Below are 24,556 nucleotides of genomic sequence, written 5' to 3'. Positions count from 1 at the left end.
ACCTGGGCCTGCCTTGCCTTTTCCATGGGCACTCCCAACTCCAGTCCACCCCCTACACTGAGCCTCATCTTCCTAGAACACAGGTTCAATCATATCCACCTCCCCATGGCCTGTGAAAGAACTGCCATCTCCATGCAGCAGTCGTGGCCTTCATAACCTCCCTTCCCACTCCTCCAGCACCCCCTTCTCTCTCTCCACGATCCAGTCGGCTGGTGACCAACACCATCTGCGTCTCCCACCTCAGAGCCTTTGCCCGTGCTGGTCCCTGTGCCCCGAACTCCCTCCTTCCTTCCTCTGCTCAGTCCCCGCCTGTCCTGTAAGGCCCACCTCTGCACTCCACCTCCCGTGTCACTGACACTGGGAGTCATTTAACCTTTGTCTGCCTCGGCTTCCTTGTCTGTAAAAAGGGATGATAACATCTGACAGCACCCAGGGCTGCTGTGAGAACGTACGCATAGTGCCTGGCATGAGCCTGGCACATAAGAGGCCTCAGTGAAAGAATCTAGGTAGGAGTGACGTCACCTCTCCCAGCAGAAAGTCGCTCCCTCGCACATCACTCCCCTCGTCCCCAGCACTCACTACCCTGTGAGTCTGTGAGCCTGGCGCCCCGGCCAGACTGAGGGGGAGGGACTGCACCTTCCTTACCTTCGGATGTCTGGGCACATAATACAGGCTCAGCAAAGCAGTGGCTGAGGAATAAATGCAAGAAACCAACAAACAAGTGGATGGATGGAGAGACCAGCAACAGCTGGAGGAGGAGCATCCTGGAGAAGGGGGGATTGGGCTGGGGAGGACTCCGGTGGGAAGACAAGCATGAGCACAGACACCGGGAGACAAAAGAGGAGCCTGTGGCCTAGATGAAGGGTGTGTAGAAGCCTCTGCTCCCCCAAACTGAGGCCACAGCCAGGCCTCCCCTGGGGGCCTCCTGGCCTGACAGGACCACGGACAGCCTGCTCTCTGGTACACCCGGTGGCTCAGCAGGCCACCCTGCACCTGCAGCCCTGGCTCTGGCCTCCACCTTCTGGGTTGTTGGGGAGAGGCAGAGCCTTGGGAAGGCCTCCAGGGCATCAGGGTGGATGCCACAGCAATCAAATCAAGCCATGGCCTGGTGCAAATGGCCCAGACCAGGCTGCAACTGTAAGACCTGGGAAGAGAGCAAGTGCCAGCCCACCAGCCGTGGGCAGCCCGAGACCCCACACCAGGAGCCAGAGTGCTGCCAGGCAAACCCAGCTTGGGCTCTCGGGGGCCTGGCTTCCATTTGAAGCCTCCAGCTGGTGGTCAGAGTCCAATTCTTGTCCTCTCTGTCTGCTCAAGGAGAGGCAGGGAGACGCACGGCAGCTTGGACGCACTTAGCGGGCAGGGCAGTGCAGGTGGGTAGGCTGAGGGGATGCCAGCCCACCCTGGGCCCCGCAACCCTGCTACACAGAGGGAACTCACCAAGGCCAGGTCTCCCCACTCTCAAACAGCAAGTGCCTATTTTGGTGACTCAGAAATGGTCACCCCCAAGCCCTCCAAAATACCAGGGGATATGTTCTTACAGAATGCCAGTCTAGAAGGAGGACACAGGCAGACATAAGCGATGAGTAAGAAGGAGGAAAGGGGCAAGTGGAGATACCAGGCCAAGTGCTGAGCGCATCACATGAAACATCTTACTCCAATCCCCACTGCCAGCCTTAGAGACAGGGCATGTTGCTCTTGAAAGGATTCAGGGAAGTTCAGGCAGATTCAGAGAGGTGAAGTAACTTTGCTCAAAGATGTCCTAGGTAACGCTAGGACTCAAATCCACAGTCTGCTAATTCCAAAGCTTTGCTCTTGGCCACGGTGCTATTTTCTTTCCAATTGTCTTCTATCTCAGTCAGGAATGTCTGACAGGCCATTTTTTTAAATGACCACAAGCCATTTCAGACTGGCTGTCTATAGCGCAAAAGCCTCCCTGAAGAGACCTGGGCTGAGGCCCAGGTGAGCGGAAGGCAGCTGCAAGTAGAGAAGACGGGGCCCCTGAGCCACCTCTTAAACCTGGCAGCTAGAAAACTGAGGGTCTGGGTTCAAAACCCTCTGCATTTGTTTGGAAAGACGCAGGGAGTGCTGGAGGAATGGGGAGCAGGAGAAGCCAGCAGGGAGCTGGAGCCCTTCCCGAGGCAGCCTTCTGGGGACAGGCCGGGCTGGCGGTGGGGGAGGGCAGGAAGGAATAGGGGCCACTGGCTGGAGCAAACACTCAGACTTGCCTGCTCCCTCAACCCTTCCCCACACTTGGCTGACCAGCTGACGGTGCTTCCCAGAGGCTAGGATTAGCACAGCTCAGAATGGTGACCCAGCCTGTCTCCCCCAGGGAGGGGGCTGGGACCAGAGAGCTTTGGTATATGTAGTTGCAAGCTCGCTAGGAACCCATGAAGTCACTCTGACCACTCATCGAGGATGGGCCTGGTGGCAAGAAGGCATGAATACAGGTGAGGCCTCGACCCAGACCTTATTGTCCCAGCAATCAGGATGGCCACAGTCTGGGAAGGAACCAGGGTGGGCTGCAGACTGGGGGTTGGGAGCCCGTCTGTTCTGGTTCCTCGGGGACCCTTTGGCCTGGAACATTTGGTAGAGCCCATTAAAATTAAAAAGCCAAGTGGCTGATGGCTCTGAATGCCAGCTCACTTTCCCTGGCATGGTGGGTCCTGTTTAAGGGAACCAGCTGGCATTAATGGCACACAACTCATCACGAACAGCAGCTAGCGATCAGAAAAATCTGAGCTAATAATCGGGTTTGGGAAAGATAATGAGATATGGAACAGTCACTGCTGAGGGTCCCCCAGGGTTTGTTTTAACAGCCTCCAGATAAACCACAAAATAGAAATTAACCAAACAGGGGCTCCATTTTGGTGGAGGGGAGCACAAATAGGATGGGGATTTTGTATAAGAATTCCCCATGGGGCCAGCCGCAGGGGGCCTGGGAGAAGCCAGAGCCCAGGACCCGTGGACAGCAGGTTGGGCTGAGAGAGCAGGGGACCTACCTCTCTCCAAGCTCTGCTCCCAGGAGGCTGGATTTGCCATGGGCAGCTGAGAGCGCAGGAGGGGAAGGAGGGAAGTCTGGCAAACCCCCACAGTGGAGATAAATGCTGACCGGCACCAAGAACTGGGGAGGGGTGGGAGACCCGCGTCCCAAGATCTTCAGTGTCTTCGGGGAACACAGCTGATAACTGTCTCCTTGAGTAGGAGGGGGCTTCCAGGCCAACACCAGCCTAGCTTCTGCGAGGCCAGAGATGAGACACCGGAGGGATTGGAACAATGCCTGTGTCCTCCACTCCAGCCCACATAGCTGACCCCCTGCAGGATGCCTCTATCTCCATGAGCTTCAGGCACTCCACCTGCACACACAGCAAATGAGGGTCATCTTGATCTTCCTCACCCACATCCTGTCTGCTTCTCCCATTCCCAGCTCAGCTCTTCAAGCCAGAATCTTAGGGGTCTACCTAGACAGGAGCCTCTGCTACCCGACACCCAGCTCTGTCTGCTGGGTGTCTTAAGTACAGCTATTTCTCTCTCTCTCTGCTCCCACCATTTAGCTCAAACACCCATCACTTCTCCCTGGACAACTGCCCACCTCCTAACTGGGCTCCCAATTTGCACTCTTGACCCTTCTAATCCACAGCAGCCAGAGTGGAATCAACACACTTAAGTCTCTCAGTGGTTTCACTGCATTTAAGCCCCACACGGCCCTACCTGACCACCTGGCCATGCTTGCAAGGCTCCAGTAACCTCAGCCCCGCCCTGCTCCTCCAATGAGCCAGTTCCCTCCCTCCTTCTCTCCCACCTTTTCTCGCAAGCCCTGCCCTCTTTCGGCTTCCTCACTTTTCCGCTTGAACATCAGGCCCTCAGAGAGGCCTCCTCTTCACTCAGGGCTCCCCTTTTACAGCCTCTCACAAAACCTGGAGCTCTTCTTTCCACATACCTATCACAGTCCCTAAGTACATTCATTTACTTCTTAAAATGTTGGGAATCAAAGTAACACGTGTGTATTATTTAAAACAGAATTATATGGAAATATTTTTATCTGTGGACACTTTACTAAACATCCGTCTCTCCCCATAGGCCCTAAAGTGCTGGGCACAGGGCTTGTGTACACTCTTTTTCTTCATGGAATTTCTGGTGCCTGATGAAATGAGTAGGTGCTTCATAAATGTTTCTAGATAAATCAAGTGACTGATTTCTGAAGCAGAGAAAAAAAAAAAAGAGCCGCAAATGAGACTTGCCTTGTGCAGCCACTGCTGTCCACCTCGGCAAACACAGCTCTATGGGGCCAGGTGCACCTGCAGGTCTAAGACCACCTGAGTGGATGGTATATCCACTCTGCCAGGAGGAGGGGCTTTGAGGGGGCATGCCCCCTCCCCCAGGGATATGAAGGTTTCTGAGAAAGGGGATGCCCAACTGAGCCCTTAGGGAGGGTAGGAGGCAGCCAGGTAAGAAGGGAGGGGGACTCTGCAGGCTGCAGAAACATGAAATACCAGGTTGTCTGCAGCCAGTTCTGCAGACTAACGGCACCTGCCATAAGGGTCCAAGGCACCCTGGAGGACAATAGACGGGGCATGTCTGAAAGGAGGGATGGCATGAGGTCAGAATTTAGGATCTACTTCTGGGTGGTGGATAATAAAATAACCAAGTGGTCGTACAACCAAGTATGACAGTTGGACCATAAAGAAGGCTGAGCGCTCAAGAATTGTTGCTTTTGAACTATGGTGTTGGAGAAGACTCTTGAGAGTCCCTTGGACTGCAAGATCAAATCAGTCAATTCAAAAGCAAATCAACCCTGAACATTCATTGGAAGGACTGATACTGAAGCTGAAGCTCCAATACTTTGGCCACTTGATGGGAAGGGCTGACTCATTGGAAAAGACCCTGATGTTGGGAAAGGTTGAAGGGAGGAGAAGAAGGGGATGACAGAGGATGAGATAGTTGGATGGATCACCAACTCAATGGACATGAGTTTGAGCAAGCTCTGGAAGACGGTGAAGGACAGGGAAGCCTGGCGTGCTTCAGTCCATGGGGTCGCAAAGAGTCGGACACCACTGAGTGACTGAACAACAGCAACGAAGTGGTCAGGGGTTTCTGCGGGCCCTGGTGGAGCAACGGCTGGAACAGGTCAAGGAATAGCTGAGGTACCAAAATTGCCCACCAGAGGGCGTGCATTGATTCAATAGAATAAAATCTTGATAGCAAGCAGTGGACCCTGAGCCTCTATGGAGGTCAGTTTGTCCTGCAACCCCAATCAGGCTGTTTCTTGGCAACACGTTCAGGAGCAAAGGGCCAAGGTGGCCAGGACAGAGTTGTGCACAGGTTCAAATACCAGTCAGCTCCAGCCACAGCTGTGTAGCTTCTTTGCTAGCAATAGTGACCAACACTGACCCCTGAACCATGCCCCACAGGAACCTGCTGGCCACTTGCTGGAAAACCAGTTATATCAGACCCCTTCTGTCTAGGAAGGGACAACAACTTGTCCTCCCCAGGATAGATGTGGAGCCAATATCTGCGTCAGACTTGTCCCTGCCAGCATCACCATCTGCAGGCTTCCAGAACACTTCAGATTCTGATACAGGGTCCATACAATGGGCCCTCCAACCTGGAAGCCACACAGAGTGACAGAAGAGAGGCAAGAGTCTGGTCTGGATTCCCAGGCTGTTGGTCTCCTAACTCCAACAGGCTCAGAGAAGAGTATCTGGGCCTGAGCTACACCCTGGACCACAGAGGACACCCAGAGCTATACCCTGGATCGCAGATCATACCCTAAGCTACACTCTGGACCATGAGGACATCCTGAGCTACACCCAGAGCTACACCCTGGACTGCAGAGGACACCCAGAGCTACACCCTGGACCTCAGAGGACACCCTGAGCTATGCCCTGGACCACAGAGGACACCCTGAGCTACACACAGGACCACAGAGGACACCCAGAGCTACACCCTGGACCACAGAGGACACCCAGAGCTACACACGGGACCACAGAGGACACCCTGAGCTACACCCTGGACCTCAGAGGACACCCTGAGCTACACCCTGGACGACAGAGGACACCCTGGGCTACACCATGGACCACAGAGGACACCCAGAGCTACACCCAGAGCTACACCCTGGACCACAGAGGACACCCAGAGCTACACCCTGGACCACAGAGGACACCCAGAGCTACACCCTGAGCTACACCCTGGACCACAGAGGACACCCAGAGCTACACCCTGAGCTACACCCTGGACCACAGAGGACACCCAGAGCCACACCCTGGACCACAGAGGACACCTAGAGTTATACCCTGAGCTACACCCTGGACCACAGAGGACACCCTGAGCTACACCCTGGACCACAGAGCACACCCTGAGCTACACCCTGGACCACAGAGGACACCCAGAGCTACACCCTGGACCACAGAGGACACCCTGAGCTACACCCTGGACCACAGAGGACACCCTGAGCTACACCCTGGACCACAGAGGACACTCTGAGCTTACCCTGGACCACAGAGCACACCCTGAGCTACACCTTGGACCACAGAGGACACCCTGAGCTATACTCTGGACCACAGAGGACACCCTGAGCTTACCCTGGACCACAGAGCACACCCTGAGCTACACCCTGGACCATGAGGACACCCGGAGCTACATCCTGGACCACAGAGCACACCCTGACCTACACTCTGGACCATGAAGACACCTGAAGCTACAACCTGGACTGCAGAGCACACCCTGATCTACACCCTGGACCATGAGAACACCCAGAGTTACAACCTGGACCATGAAGACACCTGAAGCTACACCCTGGACCATACAGCACACCCTGACCTACACCCTGGACCATGAGGACACCCGGAGCTACACCCTGGACCAGAGCAAACCCTGACCTACACCCTGGACCATGAAGACACCTGAAGCTACACCCGGGACCATACAGCACACCCTGACCTACACCCTGGACCATGAGGACACCCTGACCTACACCCTGGACCATGCGGACACCCTGAGCTATACCCTGAACCACAGAGGACACCAGAGCTACACTGTGGACCGCAGAGGACACCCAAAGCTACACCCTGGACCACAGAGGACATCCTGAGCTACACCTTGGACCACAGAGGACACCCAGAGCTACGCCCTGGATTACAGAGGACACTCTGACCTACACCCTGGACCATGAGGACACCCAGAGCTACACCCTGGACTGCAGAGGGCACCTGGAGCTACACCCTGGACCATGAAGACACCTGAAGCTACATCCTGGACCATGAGGACACCCGGAGCTACACCCTGGACCGCTGAAGGCACCTGCTGAGGACGCTGATGAAGACACTGAGGCACAGAAGCCAAGTCAAGGACAGACACTATTTTACTGACTAAAGCCACTTTTTCCTTCCTGCCTCCCTGTGGTGTAGGGAGGTTGGAAAAGTCAAGCTGTGCTGTTGGCTCCCCACTGGAGGACTCTTACCCTGCCCCCTGGTAGACAAGTATCTCCCAGGTGCTCTGAGACCAGAGGGGACTGCAACAAAAATTTTGAGGGGCTCTTTAAGTGTAACAAGGGGTTGCACTCTACCCGCCTGCATACTTGGTTCCTGGGCGTTCTGCAAGACTACACCTGGCTCACTCTGTGCTTGAGCTGTAGCTCAGGGTGTCCTCCATGGTCCAGGGTGTAGCTTAGGGTGTGACTTAGGAGATGCCTGGCAAGTTGAAGGCATTCCATAAGTGTTACCCACTATGATTACTTGCCAGTCTGACTACCAGGGGGGCACGGAGCTCCAGTAAGCAAGGGGAACTGGGAGGGGTGGGGCTCAGCCCAGGCACCCCCGGGATACCTCCTTGTGCCCACTGTCTAGGTTAACAATCACTGCATCCTATACAGAAGGCAATGGCACCCCACTCCAGTACTCTTGCCTGGAAAATTCCATGGACGGAGGAGCCTGGTTGGCTGCAGTCCATGGGGTCGCTAAGAGTCAGACACGACTGAGCGACTTCACTTTCACTTTTCACTTTCATGCATTGAAGGAAATGGCAACCCACCCCAGTGTTCTTGCCTGGAGAATCCCAGGGGCAGGAGAGCCTGGTGGGTTGACGTCTATGGGGTCACACAGAGTCGGACATGACTGAAGTGACTTAGCAGCATACAGAAGGGACCCTCCAGGGCCCAGGCCCTTTAGGAATAGAGGTCAGCATTTCTCCAACAGGGAAAGCCTTTGACCAGCGAAGACCTGGCTGAAGGTGAAGAGTTTGAGGATCAGGCATGAAGCGACGCTCATCCTCTGGCTCTGCCATCCAGCTCCTGACTGTTCACGTGAGCCTTTAGCCCTGCGCCTTCCTCTCTGGCCCCAAGTCCATTCTTAACCAGGACCCCGTGTCCAGACAGGTGGTCCACCTACTGCCCTGCCAACCGCTCACAACTTTCCCTCCAACCCTCTTCTGTCCACACCCTCTGCAATGCCCCAGGCCCCTGAGCCCAGGCAGGGGTTCCTGGCAGGGCTCTCCTCACGACTGACAAGGCACTCATGGTGATTCACGGCCGCCCCTTGCTGCCCCACCCCCGCCCACTTCATGGTCCCCCCATCACCATCACTCCTTCTACGGCAGCCATGCTCATTCCAGACAGCTTCCGGAGTCTGTCCTGCTCTCCTTCTCCTGGTGCCCCTTTGGGCGCTGTGCCCTCTTTCTGGAGCACCCAGGCCTGCCCTCACCCTCCAGCCTGTCTTAAAAGAGCCAGCCCTGCCCTCACCCTCCAGCCTGTCTTACAAGAGCCAGCCCTGCCCTCACCCTCCAGCCTGTCTTACAAGTCAGCCCTGCCCTCACCCCCCAGTCAGCCCTGCCCTCACCCTCCAGCCTGTCTTACAAGTCAGCCCTGCCCTCACCCTCCAGCCTGTCTTACAAGAGCCAGCCCTGCCCTTGTCCTCCAGCCTGTCTTATAAGAGCCAGCCCTGCCCTCACCTCTGCAGCCTGTCTTACAAGTCAGCCCTGCCCTCACCTTCCAGCCTGTCTTATAAGAGTCAGCCCTGTGTGAATTAGGACAGGGTCCTTCCCACCAAATCACTTTTATCATAATCATGGTGACACCACAGAATATCCTCAGCTTCTTCCCCTCGAAGCACCTTAAAGGTCACACGGGTCTGTGCCATCCCCCAGCACTGGCGAAGTGCCTGGCACTCCTGCACTCCTGAAGGGAATGACTGGGTCTCCCTCCGGTAGCCAGGACTCGGTGGGGGTGACCACAGAAACGCTCAACACAAACACCCGAACTGAAGCACAGCGAGCACTGACAGAACTTCCTTTGTTAAAAGACAGCAAACTGCTAGATTTCAAAAATAACTTAAGACGAAATTTCTTTTTTATTCCCGAGTAAGAAGACAGACATTGCCAGATCTATTTAGAGGGTTCACCAAAAGGCTGCTAACCCCCCACTGGTGGTCCTGCCACCAGTAGGAGACTGCAGTTAGGGGGTGCACAGTGGGGACTGATTCTTGGGGCTGCTGCCCAAGGTCAGGGGCTCTTCTGAGAGGGGAAACGGGCTGTCCCAGGTCCGGAGAGAGGGCTGGACTCACAGGGCCTGGCCTTGACTCAGCAGGTCCTCAGTCTCTGGGATCTGCCCTTGGCTTGTCAGCCCTCATCCATGCCGCCTGCTTGTAGGACTCACTTTAATTAATGCCAGAACTGGGCCAACCACTGGGGCCGTGACACTTGTTTGCAGGTCATCTCCTCCTAACAGGCTCACCCTGGGGCAGGAGGGAGAGGGGTGGATTTGTCACTAATTGAAGCAGAGATCAATTAATGAGGCCTCGAGGCCTGGGCTTCCAAAGAACAAGGGAAAAGGAAAATAAAATAAAGCCTCTTTCTTTGGAGGTTTCATGATTTACACACACAAAAGAAAAGCAAGCAAGCTGCAAATTTTCCAAGTCAGAAACTCCACTCCATCTGCTGGAGTTAGACCCTAACTGTGCGCAGACGTCAGGCGGGGGGACAAGCCGCTGGCGGGTGGAGCACAGAGGGGCCTCCAAAGCCAACCATGGGTCAGCAACCTAATAACAAGTGATCATGGAGCACTGCTCCGCACCCCGCTCTGTGGGGAAAAAGACACGGGGCCTGTCCCTGTCCCTGGTAAATGTGAAATCCAGCAGAATGATGAGAGGACAGGACATGGGGTGTAACTGAGTGAGTGTATGAGAAAGACATAAGTTTCTAGGACTTGGGGCTGGCATAGAGGGAACACCTCCTCCAGGGGCTCTGCAGCTAGGAGGGGAGGGGAAGGAGGGTGTCCCCAGCACAGGTACACCCCCTGGGGGCTGTGACAGCCCAGCACAAGGCCCCATCCCCTGTGAGTAAGGCCCTGGCTCTGCAAGCCTGGAGGGCCCTAAGTCCCCAGGAACTCTGCAGCTTGGGCGTCAGAACCCTCACCCCACAATCTGGGCTGGATCCGGCCCTACAAAGTTGGGATGGAATGACTGAGGGCTGCAAGGGTGGGGCAGTGAGGACTGGGGGTGCAGAGAGCCCGGAGCCCTGGGAAGAAGCCATGTCCCCATCCCTGCAGCCCCAGGCCTGCTGGAGAGGGCTGTCCCCCGGGACAGTGAGCCCCTTGCACTACAGCCCAACCCAGCCCAGGCCACTCCCCGTGTGGCTTCCTCCTCCTGGCTCCTCCCCACCTCCCCTTACATCCCCTTACGTCTCAAAGAAGGAACTTGGATTTTCAAGCCACTAAAACAGGCACAGCCATGGGCCCCGTGTATCATAAGGAGCCGGAGGAAGGTGACAGAGTCCCTTCTCCTCTCTCACAAGGTCCCCTGACCCTGACCAGCAACCCCCAGAATCAAAGATCCCAATTAGTATGACCCTCAAAGATATGAAGTCCCATGCTGGGTTGCAGGACCACCAGGGTGGGTTAGCAGCCTCTTAATGAGTGATCTAAATGGATCTGGCAATTTTGGCTTCATGCTTGGGTAAGACGTAAGGAAAAGAGAGGGATCTTGGGCATGAAGTGGGGACCCCCGCCCCCACTCTTAACAGGTATTTGGAAGTGAGCCTGGTCCACGTGGGAACAGAGTAAATGAGGCCATCTCAGTACAGCCACAAATCCCTGTTTTGGAGAACGGTGAAATAAATGGTGGTGTGTGGTATCACCACAATACCATATGGGCATCACCCATACCAGTGGGTCAGTACACGGGTGTGGACCACTACATTTATTTAAAGACTTGGGAAAGATGCTACTGTGGCTGCTGCTAAGTCGCTTCAGTCGTGTCCGACTCTGTGCGACCCCATAGACAGCAGCCCACCAGGCTCCCCCGTCCCTGGGATTCTTCAGCCAAGAACACTGGCGTGGGTTGCCATTTCCTTCTCCAATGCGTGAAAGTGAAAAGTGAAAGTGAAATTGCTCAGTCGTGTCCGACTCTTAGCGACCCTATGGACTGCAGCCTTCCAGGCTCCTCCGTCCATGGGATTTTCCAGGCAAGAGTACTGGAGTGGGGTGCCATTGCCTTCTCCAATGGGAAAGGTGGGTTTTACAAAAAGATGAGTATATGCGAATTTTTATTAAGTGTAAATGTTTTTAATTTTGCATTTCCTGATTATTTTTCTTGCCAACTACCTGTACTTATTGGGTAATGAATAAAATAATGAAGTTGTAAAGTGACTCTTACCCTCTGGAGTGGGCTATGGGAGACCACCCAGCCAGGATGGAGAGAGGACCAAAGACAGGCGCCGGGGTGGGATGAACATGCCAAGGTCTTGGGAGCCTGGTCTTCACTCTGGCTCTGGCTCAGGCCCTTCGCTGGGTTACCTGCCCTCTGCCTTCAACTGGGCAGATAGTCAATCTAACATAGTCAGTCTACAAACCTCCCCTGCTTAGTACCTGCTGTATTCTCAAAGCCCTGTGGGATTCAAAATGAGTCTATTGCCCCTGTCTTGAGGAATTCACAGAATTCCAGGAGGGCTTGGACATGTGACCACATGACCAAGGCCACCAAGAGGGGACCCAGGGAACACAGGCAAAGACTAAAGAGGAGCTGACATCTGGACCAGTCTTGGGGCTGGATTGCGAGGCCCTTCACTGCTGCATCAGCCACACTGCTGAGCTTCCTTTGAGGAAGGCGGCAGGTAAACACACATCCCCCTAGAGCAGGCTTCCTGCCCCGGCGGGCCTGTCAGCCCTTCACATGGCCGACGGGCACTGCCTCCCCTCCCCTCCTGTTCTCCGGAACCTGGAGCACCAGCCTGTGCTCTCCCTCTACAAAAGTGTCGCCTTCTCTACCTATGGTCTACTTTCCTCTGCCTGACAGCCCCCACGCAGAAACCTCTGCCTCCCGCGCTGCTTGCCCAGCCCTGACCCTCAGACAAGGTCTGGGCCGAAATGCTGAGGGGACAGCCACAGAGCAGCAGGGTGGCGTGGATGGCGCGGGGTGGGGGCTACTCACAGCAATGGAGACGGCACTGATGACGGCTCCCAGGTAGCCCTGGATGAACTTGGATGCAGGTGAAGGCTGAAAGATACAGAATTTCAGGACCCCAGGGTGCCCAAAACTCCCACCCTTGCAAACAGCCTCAGCCACGAGGGACATTCCCGCCCAGTAGCCTGAGGGGCAGGAGAAAAGGAAGGCCTCTGGGAGCCAAAGGGATCCATGCCTCCCTCAGCACAGCTCCGCACATGGAAACACGGGGCAGCTATGTCCAGGGAGACGCCAAAGGGCCCACTGCTCTTCTGCCTTATTCTAGAAAAGTCCTTGGCAGACATTTGACTGGAAGTAGAAAACAGCAAGGGCCAAAATAGGTCACTTATGGCTGGGGCAAGCAGATCCAGTTAGGAAAGCTAAATGCTGCGAATGGGCTGTTTGGCACCCAGAGTACGTTCTCAGTGGAAATGGCAATGTTGAGGTGGCCACAGCCTGACTGGCTCTCACAGGCCTCGTCAACCACGCAGGTCTTTCAGGCCAGTAGGAGGCTGTTGCTCCATATTTCTATGGGAAAGTGGATCCCAAATTGTGACACACAAAATTAAGCGAGAGCTGAGGAGCTACGACAGCAATTCTGGAGATGTTTGGTCTAAGGTGAACGGGAGCCAGCCAAGCAGAGCTGTCCAGGTGTGGAGCATCGGAGAGAGACGTGGGCCAAAGGTTTAGATGGGAGAAGGTGGCGATGTTCCCAGAGAATCAGGCCCAGAAGTTGTTCCGTTCATCCCAGCTCATGACTCCCCTGTCACTCCCCACCAAGGCTGTAAGTGCCCAGACCCTCTCCTCCCCAGACTGAAAGTCCCCAAGGGGACCTAGACTTCTCCTCTCCTCTGGTGCCTTTGGACGGAAGTGTAGGGCACTGACACGGGGAGAGAAAGCCTTGCCAGCGGAGTCCAGGAGCCCAGCCCTTCCTCGCCAAGAGAAGGATGACTGGGCCTCTGCTGTGAGCTCATCCAGGAGTGCAGGGCACTTTAGGGGGACAAGCTAGTCCTCTCAGACCCCTCACCCTCACAGGCAGCCCTTTACAAAGCTTTGCAGCCAGCGATCTTGGGGGCACCGGGGCTGCTTCCAGGCAAACTTGGAGGCAGATTTAGAGGAATTCAGTCCTCATGTGGCTGATGCTGTCCTGATCCAAGGGCTGCCCTAGAAATGTTCAGAAACCAGCGGGGCTTATCCCTTTTGCCTTCTGCACCACACTCCCAAGTGATGGGCCTTCGTCACGCTAGGTGAACAGCCCCTCCCTGGTGGGGCCCCTCCGGAAGGGCTGGCAGTAAAACCCCGAGGAGCAGCCCTGATGGAGGCATGCCACGTGGCAGAGAGGAGAGGGTCACCCTGCCTGCAGCCCACCGCCAGGCAATGGTCTGCCATGCTCACCTTGGTAGCGTTGCGGTTTGCATAGTTGACACAGGCGTTGTGGCTCTGGTTCAGCCACTGAAAGGCAAAGGGAAGGGGCGGGGGAGGAGAAGTCAGGAGAGCTGTGGTCACCTCCCTGGAAGCTAGGCCTGACCCTGGGAGGCCACAGTCCTCCAGAAAGACACAGGTCTCTATTCATGGTGGCTCCATCCACCCCCCAAGGTAGTGCGACCAGCCATCCTGATTTGCCGGGATGATGCAGGTTTCAGCACCGAAAGGCCCCATTCCTGGGAGACCCCTCAGTTCCTGGCAAACCAAGACACTGGCCCCATCCCACCCAGCTGTCCATCTCAGACCAGACCCGGGCCCCTCTCCCAGGATTCTAGGGTCCACGGCCCCAGATGGGCCCACTGCCTCTGTCGCATCATCCTTTTTACATTGATGGCTGGACCAAAGGTAGACATCACTCTGGAAGGGCCCTGGAGCGGCTGGCAGCCTTGGGCCCCTTTCAGAATACCGCAGCCCAGTGTCCCGCACCGCCTGCAGATCCTAGACATGGACTCTATTAGGAGTTTTTTCCCCCCTTCAGGAAGACTCTGACATTTTCTCCTGAAGACTAATAGGTTTTTCTTCCTGTCCTGCTTTGCCTACACAGACACACACAGAGCTACTGTTCTGAGACAGCCACAGCCCAGACTGCCTCCAAGGGCAGAGACCAGGGGCCGCAATGCTCTTTCACCCACCTCACTACCGTAGGGCTGAGGGTGGATTACCTCCCCCATAGATTTGGATGAGGCTGATGTCAAAATGAGGCTGAGGGCCTCAGGTCACTGGCCATGGAACAAGCATCCAGGTGAAGCCAGCCCTCATCCCCTCTGGCCCAAGGGCTGCTGGGACCTGCTCAGCAGGACCGAAGTCCCGGGGTTTCTCCCAGCGGCTTCCGGGTTGGGGAGGAGTCGGAATGGGGCAACTTTCCACAAGGGGACTAGAACCAGCACTTGCTGGGTGCCCTCTCAGGAGCCTTCTGTTCGCAGGGAAACTGTTACCTGCCAGAAGACAGTGGACGCCAATGTCTGATTGGGCAAGAGAAGACCAACAACCTACGAGAGAGAAAGAAAAGGCTAAGGAAGGCAGAAGAAACCCCCTATACTTTAGCAAAGAAAAAGGACACAGTCACGAACAAAAGTGAGCTCGATCTATACAAACTGATGTGCTTGATCTGTACAAACCAGTGCCCAAAGTGAGTTGACATACAATGAAGAAACCATGGTTGCAGAATTATATGACAGCATAATCCCATTTTTATAAAGGGAAAAAAACCTCACCATATATATCATATACACAAATACACATACATATACATATCTCCAAGCATCAAAAAAATCTTTAGCACAGCACGTAGATGTCCCTGCAGGTCAGTACTTCTTCACATTCTTCTTGAGTATTTCTGTATTCTTTTTAACAACAGACATGTGTATTTTCATAATTGGTGTCCAAGGGAACAATAAAAAGAAAGGAACACACAAAACAAGCCCCTTTACTTCCTCCCAGCTAACCTGGCTTCTTCGCACCCTAGCTGTCCAACAGAATTTTTGTGAGGACTCAATAATATTCATTTCAAAGGCTTTAAAGGAGATCAGTCCTGGGTGTTCATTGGAAGGACTGATGCTAAAGCTGAAACTCCAGTACTTTGGCCACCTCATGCGAAGAGTTGACTCATTGGAAAAGACCCTGCTGCTGGGAGGGATTGGGGGTAGGAGGAGAAGGGGACGACAGAGGATGAGACGGCTGGATGGCATCAGCAACTCGATGGACATGAGTTTGGGGGAACTCCAGGAGTTGGTGATGGACAGGGAGGCCTGGCGTGCTGCGATTCATGGGGTCACAAGGAGTCAGACACGACTGAGCAACTGAACTGAACTGAACTGAAAGGGTGTGTGCTCAGTCGTGTCTGACTCTTTGAGACCCCATTGACTGTATCCCACCAAACTCCTCTGTCCATGGAATTTTCTAAGGGAGAATACTTGAGTGGATTGCCATTTCCTCCTGCAGGGGATCTTCCCAACCCAGGGATCGAACCCACATCTCCTGAATTGGCAGGCGGATTCTTTACCACTGGTCCACTTGGGAAGCTCCATATTTAAAGGCCTTAAGTGTTTTAACAACACAAGTAGGGAAATTTATATATTATCTCTGGGCCCCCATGAAGCAAAACCTACACTATATTTAGGCTATTGAATGAAACATAGATGTCTAATAAGTATTTGTTGAATGTGTGAATGAATGAATAAATACATACATATGACCAAGTCTGGTTACGTTAAGTGTGGACCCATTATTCCCAAAGCCCAAATATCACCTAAGACCTAGACCCAATGACTTTATTCTTTTGGTTTATGTCCAGATTAATTGCCTGATCTTGACACTGACCACATCTTAGACTTCAAGGATTCATGTGTGTCTGTGAGATTTACCTTTTGAGTGCTTGTGTGAAAAATAACATCTACCAAGTGCTGCTGCATATGGAAAAAATGTGCACAGCCATCCACATATTGACTTATTTATTATTCCTGTAGATAAAATGGCTCTTTGGCAAGAATTTCTGTAAGGAACAAGTATAAACATTCAATTCTATGCAGTAAATCAAATTCTAGACATCCTTAGCAGCATTAGTAAATCATGTTTTAAACATTAAAATGTTTTAAAACAGTGAAATGCATACACATTTATATTTATTGGCCCATATCAGTTTGAATAAAATTATATAATGTAAAGCCATTCCATAGCACCAATGAAGGATTGTCTTATGATATTTTTCTCCCCCAAGTAAGATCCCAACTCGATTTTTCTTCACAATGACAGCTTAGGGTGCTGGAGTGAGAATCAGGGACCTGGGGTCTCAGCTTTGGCTCTATTCCGGTGTGGTCTCCAGCAGAAGGCTTGCCCCTTTGGGGTTCTAGCTTTCTTCCCTGTAGGGTGAAGAGGTGACCTTGGATTTCCTATCTCAACTTAAATTCTATTCCCAGAGTCCAAGTAGTAGGTATGAAGCCAATACAGATGGTTCCTTTGTCTGTAAAAGGGAATTTTCCCACCAGTCCTGCCAAGAAGGAACCCCAGGGGACCCAGGATCTCCTCCTAGTGCCCTAGGCAGGAGCCAGACCATAACGAGGAAGCTGAGCCTAGAGAGGCCAAAGCTGGGCAGACAAGTGAGCCCACGAGTGTGTGGTATGCATGTGTGTGTGTGTGTGTGTGTGTGTGTGTGTGCATTCTCCTGCCCTGGGATGTACATGTACGTATGTGTGTGTCTGCCGGCCTCCTGAAGCCCAAGGAAATAAAAGCTATTTTCCACTGTTGGGAAACACATTCCCTTAACCCACCGGTTTACATAACACAGGTGTGTTATGAACTACATTGCATTCTCCCCCTCGGTTCCCTTTGCACCTCCTGAACTGCTCTTGGGTCACCAGGACCATCATAAGATGTGGCCCATGGGACTCACTGTATTTACCAGACAGCTGTTGTCCAGGACACTCACTGTCCATTACATTGGTCCCCTTTATGAATCCTCTTGGAGGAAATTTTCTGGTTTCAGGATCAGAAATTTATACTTCTGAACGTCTGGTTTGCATCTATCTCACAGACACAGGGCATCCAACTGTGTCCCTCTTTGCACTGACTGTCAAGATGTCCAGGCTGGGTCTCCACAACCCACATCTGCCAAGGAGACAGACCACACTGCATGTGTCTTGTGTGAAGCTGGACTTATACCTTTATTTTATCTTTTCTTCTCTAACTTTCCTTTTGTCTCATTTTCAACTTACTTGTTTTTTCTATGGCATGCCTTTTTTATGTGATATTGAGTTATTTTTCAGAACAAACCTGCTAAGTCACTTCAGTCGTGTCCAACTCTGTGCGACCCCATAGACGGCAGCCCACCATCAGGCTCCGCCATCCCTGGGATTCTCCAGGCAAGAACACTGGAGTGGGTTGCCATTTCCTTCTCCAATGAGTGAAAAGTGAAAAGTTAAAGTGAAGTCGCTCAGTCATGTCAGGCTCATAGCGACCCCATGGACTGCAGCCTACCAGGCTCCTCCATCCATGGGATTTTCCAGGCAAGAGTACTGGAGCGGGGTGCCATTGCCTTCTCCAGTGGCACCCCACTCCAGTACTCTTGCCTGGAAAATCCCATGGATAAATCTAAACTAAAGCAAATTAGTACCCAGTCTATGCAATACACACACACACACACACACACATACACACACACACACACAGTGTAACCAGTGCGGTTTTCATCTGGTTGGCCAATCTGACCAGACTCCTGTCCCAAACTCCTGCACAGGCTGGGCACCTGTGCCTTGGCACACTTTCTTAAAGAGATAAATTAATCGATTGATTTCACCAAGCATTTTTCCTTATGTCACTTTCAAGATCTTTATTATCACTTTGGGGTCCGAACAAAATAAAGATTACTTTCTATATTCTACAAATGGGGCAACTGAGGCTTAGACAAATTCAGTGATCTGCCAGAGGCTTCAAAGCAAGCTAGAGGGAGTCAGGTCTCTTGATTTCTGGCTTGGGAGCCCCACCTCTCTAGGGCTTCCTTCTCAAAGCTCAGCTGCCTGAGTACAAGGGAAAAGTCATCTTATATGCCCATTTTCGAGCATCTTCTATGCACTGAGCTCCATCAGCTTCCGGAGGAGCCTACCAGAAGAGTTGAATATATAGCATCGAACCACAATAAACACAAAGACCAAACAGGAAAATGTATGGGGATGTCTTCTATAACTCCTGGGCATGGAAATGACTAGATGGTTTAAACAGGTATTTAGATGTGTGTAAAACTGATAAGTTCTCACATCCAAGCAGGAGGTGAGGAAAAGAGAGGTCTGGTTATCTGCCAAAGGAGGTGGTAGGCTGGAGCTGAGGTGTGCATGCATGTGCTCCTGGGAGCAGGAACAGCTGAGAGATGAGCTTCATTGGAGGCGGTTCAGGCAATCAGCAGATGGGAGTCCAGGGAGGGTGAGGTGAGAAGGCAGCAGAACACCAAGCCACACTGGCCAAAGGGGACGCAAGGGAGCCATCTGAGGCCGAGGCAAGAGGAACCGGGACCCGCCTTCCAGGTTCCTACCGTGGCTGGTGGGGCCGCAAGCATGCGGTGCCAGCCCCGCTCCCTATTAGGCAACACGCAGCACCATCTGCACAATCCCAGGAGCAAGAGCAGATATTTTATAACTTCCTTTTTTCTTTTTAAGTCTAAATTAAAAATAAATGTTCCTTCAGTTCTCAGATGTATATCTCTGGTGCAACCTGCCCACATTCCCTCACGCTGCCCTTTCCAGAACACGGCAGGGGAAAGGAGGAAAGAGATGAATAGAGAGAGGGAGCCAGTCCGCCGGCTTCAATGCCAGTGGATGGCACCTCTTCCAAGACGGAGATGCTTCAGTGTGGCCGCTCAGCGGGTAGAGAGCCCAGAAAGCGGCTGGGACCAGGGAACATGAAGGAGAGCCGACAGCCAGAATTCCCAGCCTGCACCCTATCTTGTCGCAGGACCTCGGCCAAATCGCACATCCTATCTTTGCTCCCATTTATAGTTCATAACACGACTGGGGTCCCCTCCACGGCTCCCGCCCCCTGGCAGCTGTCCTCTCTGCACATCTGTCTGCCTTTGCTTCCTCTTTCCCTTGGGTGGCCGGCCACAGGCCCTCGTGACCAGTGCTCAGGCTCTGGTGGTGGGAGGAGCTGGACTCCAATTCTGGTCCTTATATGTAGTGGCTGTGTGACCACGCACAAGTAACTTGAGGTCTTTGTGCCTCGGTTTTTTCATCTGTTAAATGGGGATGGTCGTGGTACGTCTCTGGATGACCAGGAGAAGTGAGGCATGGCAAGAATCAGGCACGGTGTCTGGAACGGAGCATGCGCTGCCCCCCCGCCCCAGGTGTTAGGTGTTAGTATCGTTCCTCTCCTTCTATCTCATTCTTTTCTAGTCTTTGCTGTTCTCTCATGTCTCTGACCTTCACAGTCTACATTACACAATTGAGCAACATTTAGTCCACAAAAAGTAGTGAGCTCCTGATGATAGAATCAGGGCTTTTCTCTCTGATGTTCCCCAAAGCACTCAGCACAAAGTTGGGCCCACAGCACACACTGGAAGAATATTGCTAACTTATCATTAAGGACATTAATTCATTCTTGGCCAAGGAAAAGATCTATGATGGATTGTTACAATGACCACCATCATCCATCTCTTTCTTACTCCTTTTATTAAAGTCTGATTGCATGAGGCTGTCGGCCTTTGAAGAGGGGGCAGTTTGAGTTTGGTCCCTGCATCATACCCGTGCGAGGGGAGGAATTTGTTTCCAAGCTCTTGGTATTGCTCTGGCCAATGGCATGTGGGAGGAAGTAGCAGTGTGCCAGTTCGAAACCCAGGCCTCAGAGACCTTATTTATGCTGGCCCTCTGTGCTCCTAACATTGCCAAGAGGTGACACGCCCTGACTAGTGTTCTCATTCATCCAAGGAGGATAAGATGTGAGGAGCAGAGTCCAGCCTGGTTGAGCTGACTCCCAGTTGACCCCAGACCTGCAGTGAGAAGCAAAACTGCCTCAATCAAGCCCAGTCTAGAGCAGCCAAACTCCCGGGTAACTGCAGATCCCTAAGAATGAATGCTATGGCTGCCGCTGCAATTTTGTGGATGTTTGTTACACAGTACTACAGTAGCAATAGCTGATTGATACAGGGATTACTTCATATAAAGAGCGAATATGCTGTCCTTCCTGGGGAAAATTCTGTACCTCTACTAATGCACCTGTACCACCACTAATGTCTTCCCTAGTGATGCTGCTTCCTGAGCAGCCCAGCTTGTCAACCTACTCCAACTGGTGACCATTGGCCCAGTTCTGGGGCCACCCTGGCTGGTCCAGAAAGAAGGGAAGTTTGTAACTGAGCCTCATCTCAGGACAGAATGAGGAACAGGGCCGATTGTACCCCTATGCAACTGGCTCACAAGAAAAACCACAACTTCACTTCAGCCCTCCACCTTCAGAGTGTTCTAACCTCTGCAAAGAGAGGAGGTCTCAGCGTGGGAGACAGGCACCAAATATCCCTGTCTGCTTGGCCAGAAGGGGGGCATGAACAAGTGAAGACAAGGGCAAGGCAGCAAGTCTGCGGGTCACAGTTCTGGCCACTGTGATACTGGGACTCAGAACTGAGCAGCCTCCCACCCCTTGGGCTGGCACTCGTATGAAAGTGATTCAAGTGATAAGAAAAAGAAAACTTTAAATGTATAAAAACAAATTCAAAGGGGAAACAGGGTGTGTGTCTAAACAACTGAGTGGTGAAATTTAAGTCAGGGGAGACTACAGGGTACAGAATCGTCTTGCTTGGCAGGAGAGTGGCAGAAATCCTAGCCCTGCCGCCCGCCACTCCATCCTCATTTGGCTAGTCCCTCCTCACCCTCTGGGTTTCAGGTCAGTTGTCACCTCCTCCAGGAAGCCCCCTCCAGCCCTCAAGATGACATGGGTCTCCTGTCACACGCTGTCTCAGCACCCTGCCTGCCCTCTTTGCAGTATTTATCTTGGTAGTAAATATATGTTTAAAATCTGTCTTCCTTGAGAGCTTCCAGATGCTTCAGAGGGATGAGACCACATAACATTCACTTCTCAAATACCCGGGAGTCCTCGCCGGCAAAGCAACAGTTCTTTAGCATCACACGCTTCTCCTCCACACTGATGCGTTCATTTCTAAAATGTTTCTCTTCATTTTCAAAAGACCTTGCATGGGCTCTGGTACTCAACAAATTGCCTGCTTTTTCCTTCGACTTTGTCTCCATCTTCTGATCTCTACAGCTAGTAGTCTGAAAAGTAACACTCGGACGCATTAGGGGTGCCGCTATTTAAAGCAGCCCAACCATTTCAAGAAAATATCTTTTGTCAAATGAATGTTTGTCCCTGACTGGTCCATTCCAGTTTAACTGAACCCCACCTCTTGGATGGTATAAACTAAGCCAGAGCTGCAGTGAGAAGCAAATCAGACACCAGCCATTTTGGTGTCTGATTACAATGGCCAGGAAGAAAATTGCGGTTGGGATTGAAATGTGTGAAAAAGTGGAGTCTGGGATGAAGAGGGTTAGGAGATGTGAGAAAGGCCCTGAGACTCAGCCAAATCCTCACGTAAGTGGACCCTCCACGGTCCACCCGTCCTCCCCACGGAGAGGATGTGACTTATACCAGCACCTTTGCAGAAATGGGGTTTCTAAGTCTACATGATCATCTGCAGCATTAAAATGAAAGGGTTCAGAGTAGATAGGGCTCCTCATGTCCCAAGAAAATATCAGGTTTGAATGTAACCTGAGACCTCTGAATTCACCGATAGGATGCTCCTGGTCTTCCCTCCTCAGCCTCCCAGCTGGATATGAGGGGTTTCAGCCTTGAGTAGCGGGACTCCCAGAATGACAGGAGAGAGGAGAGAAGGACGGCAGTGTCAGGGAGCTCAGGATTGAGGAGGGAGACATAGAGGCTGCCTGGGAGAACCTCAGGCTCGCTGCCCTGAGACATTATGGGGGCCAAGGGTAGAGGCTGGCAGCTGGAGAAATGCAGAGAGGACAGGATGGGGGTCCACACCCTGGCCCTGCCTCTCCCAGCCACAGGTGCCCAGAAAGCACAGGGCTGCATATTTCTTGAAGGAAACCTGAGGACTTAGATGCCAATTGTCAGAAGTGATCACAGTTGCTAGGGGTCTTTCTGGGAAGGTACCTGAAAAAGGGGAGCCATGAACTGCACCCGCCTTGGGAACTGCCTTGGTGCACTGGCTTAGCCGCCATGCTTATGTATAAATTGGGATCTCTTTGCCACACATCAAAGGGGGAAAAGTTTCCATCTTCAAATGTTAAGCTTAAAATAAGACACTACATGGGTGCCAGTAGATCTGTGAAATCTGCTGACTAAACTGGCACCAGCTTCTGGGAGAAAACAGCTCGTTTCTCCTGAGCTCTGGGAGTGAGCAGGATGGGGGCAGGGTTACTCTCAGGCAAGGTGGGAGCAGCATGGGTGGGGGGTGTCAAGTCAGGGATGCTCACCTGGGAAGGAGGTAATTTGGGTATTACTTCCAGAAGCATCTTAGCCAAGACACCTGCCAGCCTGACTCACCCCTTCCCTTTATCACTCAGGGACCCAGTTCCTAGCACATTCGCTGGCACCCCATTTCTATTTTGGTAAGCATTTTAGTGGTTTCTGCATGTGTATATTTCTTACCCATTCTATCAGAGCAGGGGCTTCCCTAAGGCATGGACTGGAACCTTCACTCCCCTTCAGCCCATGCCCTTACTGAGATGATCAGTGCTCGCGGGAGACAGCAGGGTCTTAGGAGAGGTGATGTGGCTGGTGGAAGCCAGGCCAGGGGTTGAAGTGCCCAGACAATCACAGTGCTCCCTCCTTACTGGGCAAGGTGGTGGCCCCAAGAAGGGAATGGGACCAATGAGTCTTCATGTTGCTTATCCACACCAAAGTGCCCAGATAGAAGGCCACAGGTTCTCCACAACCAGCGGCTCCTCCTGGGACCTGGCCTCTGGTCCAGCTGTTCTGAATCCTGGGATACAGCTACTTGGGGCTAAGAAGTGAGTCTCACCTAGGGAGGCTAGGTGAGTATTGTCATTTTGCTCCAGCTGCCACTGAGACCATCCCAGGTCATGTTGCCCATTAATCCCAATCATGTGTTCATACAGAGTGTCAGAGGCTAGGATTCCTATTCTCACATCCTACACATTTCTTTGAAGAGGGATGTTTGCTCCAGGCTGGGAGGGACTGGTCCTGGTAGGACATTCAGTGTCTACTTCAGCAGTAAAGCCTTGAGCAACATGGGAATCAGCACCACGTTCCTACAATGCCTACAAGCCCGTAGTGGCCCTGGGGTGATTGATTTGTCTTAGGAAGAGGAGAGAGAGGAAAACTATGGGCGTCCTCAATAACACTTGTGAACTAGAGAGAGTGTGGACATCCCTTGGGTTGGCTAGATTATACCAGTTGATGGCAGCCATTAATTTTGAAAGGGTCCAGTTGACCTATGAGGAATAAGCCCCAAACTCAACTTCTGTGGTTTGAGAGAGACGATACTGCCAAATGATACAGCTCTTTATTTTTAAGCATTGATGGAATATTTATTAAAAATTATTATGGAAGATCCTTGTTTGACTACCTATAGCTATTCTTCTCTTCTTTCTCACTAACAAATCCCTATAATTGGGGATTGACTATATATATCCAGCTGATTTCTAATGTAATGTAAACAAAACTGTTGTGTGACACTCTGAAGAGGACTACTTAAAGGAAAGTGACTCACATAAGAGGTACATCTTTTTAGTTCTCCCTTCTTTCTCCTCCCTGGGATGTAGATGTGATGACTGGAACTTCAGCAGCCATCCTGGGCTATGAAGTTACTGACACTAGAAGCCAGCACTGAGAATGATGTAGAAAAGCAGAAGTCTGGATTCACAATGACTGTGGGTTCTGCCTATCTCCAAAATTCTTTAATCTGAGAGGGAAATAAATTATTTTGTTTAAACTAGTATTGTTTTGAACTTTTTGTTATATACAAACGATCCTACTTCAATAATTTCAAAGTTATTTCAAAAATAAAAATATAGATCATTGTATGAAAACATATTAGACATAGCCAAGTACCTGATATACTCAGAAGCAAAGTCAGAATCCTAAAGAGTTTTTCATCAGAAGGAAAGAATGAGAATAAATAAGAATAAATTCAA

At 52.1% G+C, this 24,556-nt stretch overlaps 1 protein-coding gene across 4 annotated transcripts in view; it reads right to left on the bottom strand.

The window, feature by feature from the left end:
* SFXN5 (sideroflexin 5) overlaps positions 1 to 24,556 on the bottom strand; it is a 126,644-nt gene that overhangs the window by 49,264 nt on the left and 52,824 nt on the right. For all 4 annotated transcript variants that reach the window (XM_005212505.5, XM_059891312.1, NM_001075914.2 and 1 more), the window contains 3 exon segments: positions 14,846 to 14,899; positions 13,821 to 13,877; positions 12,414 to 12,479 (listed from right to left, as the gene is read on the bottom strand). In XM_005212505.5, the coding sequence (XP_005212562.1) occupies positions 12,414 to 12,479; positions 13,821 to 13,877; positions 14,846 to 14,899 (177 nt within the window).

Source organism: Bos taurus, chromosome 11 (assembly GCF_002263795.3).
Source record: "Bos taurus isolate L1 Dominette 01449 registration number 42190680 breed Hereford chromosome 11, ARS-UCD2.0, whole genome shotgun sequence".
Classification (NCBI taxonomy): domain Eukaryota; kingdom Metazoa; phylum Chordata; class Mammalia; order Artiodactyla; family Bovidae; genus Bos; species Bos taurus.
Note: the sequence above shows the minus strand (reverse complement) of the source record. Positions and strands in the feature narration are given on the sequence as shown.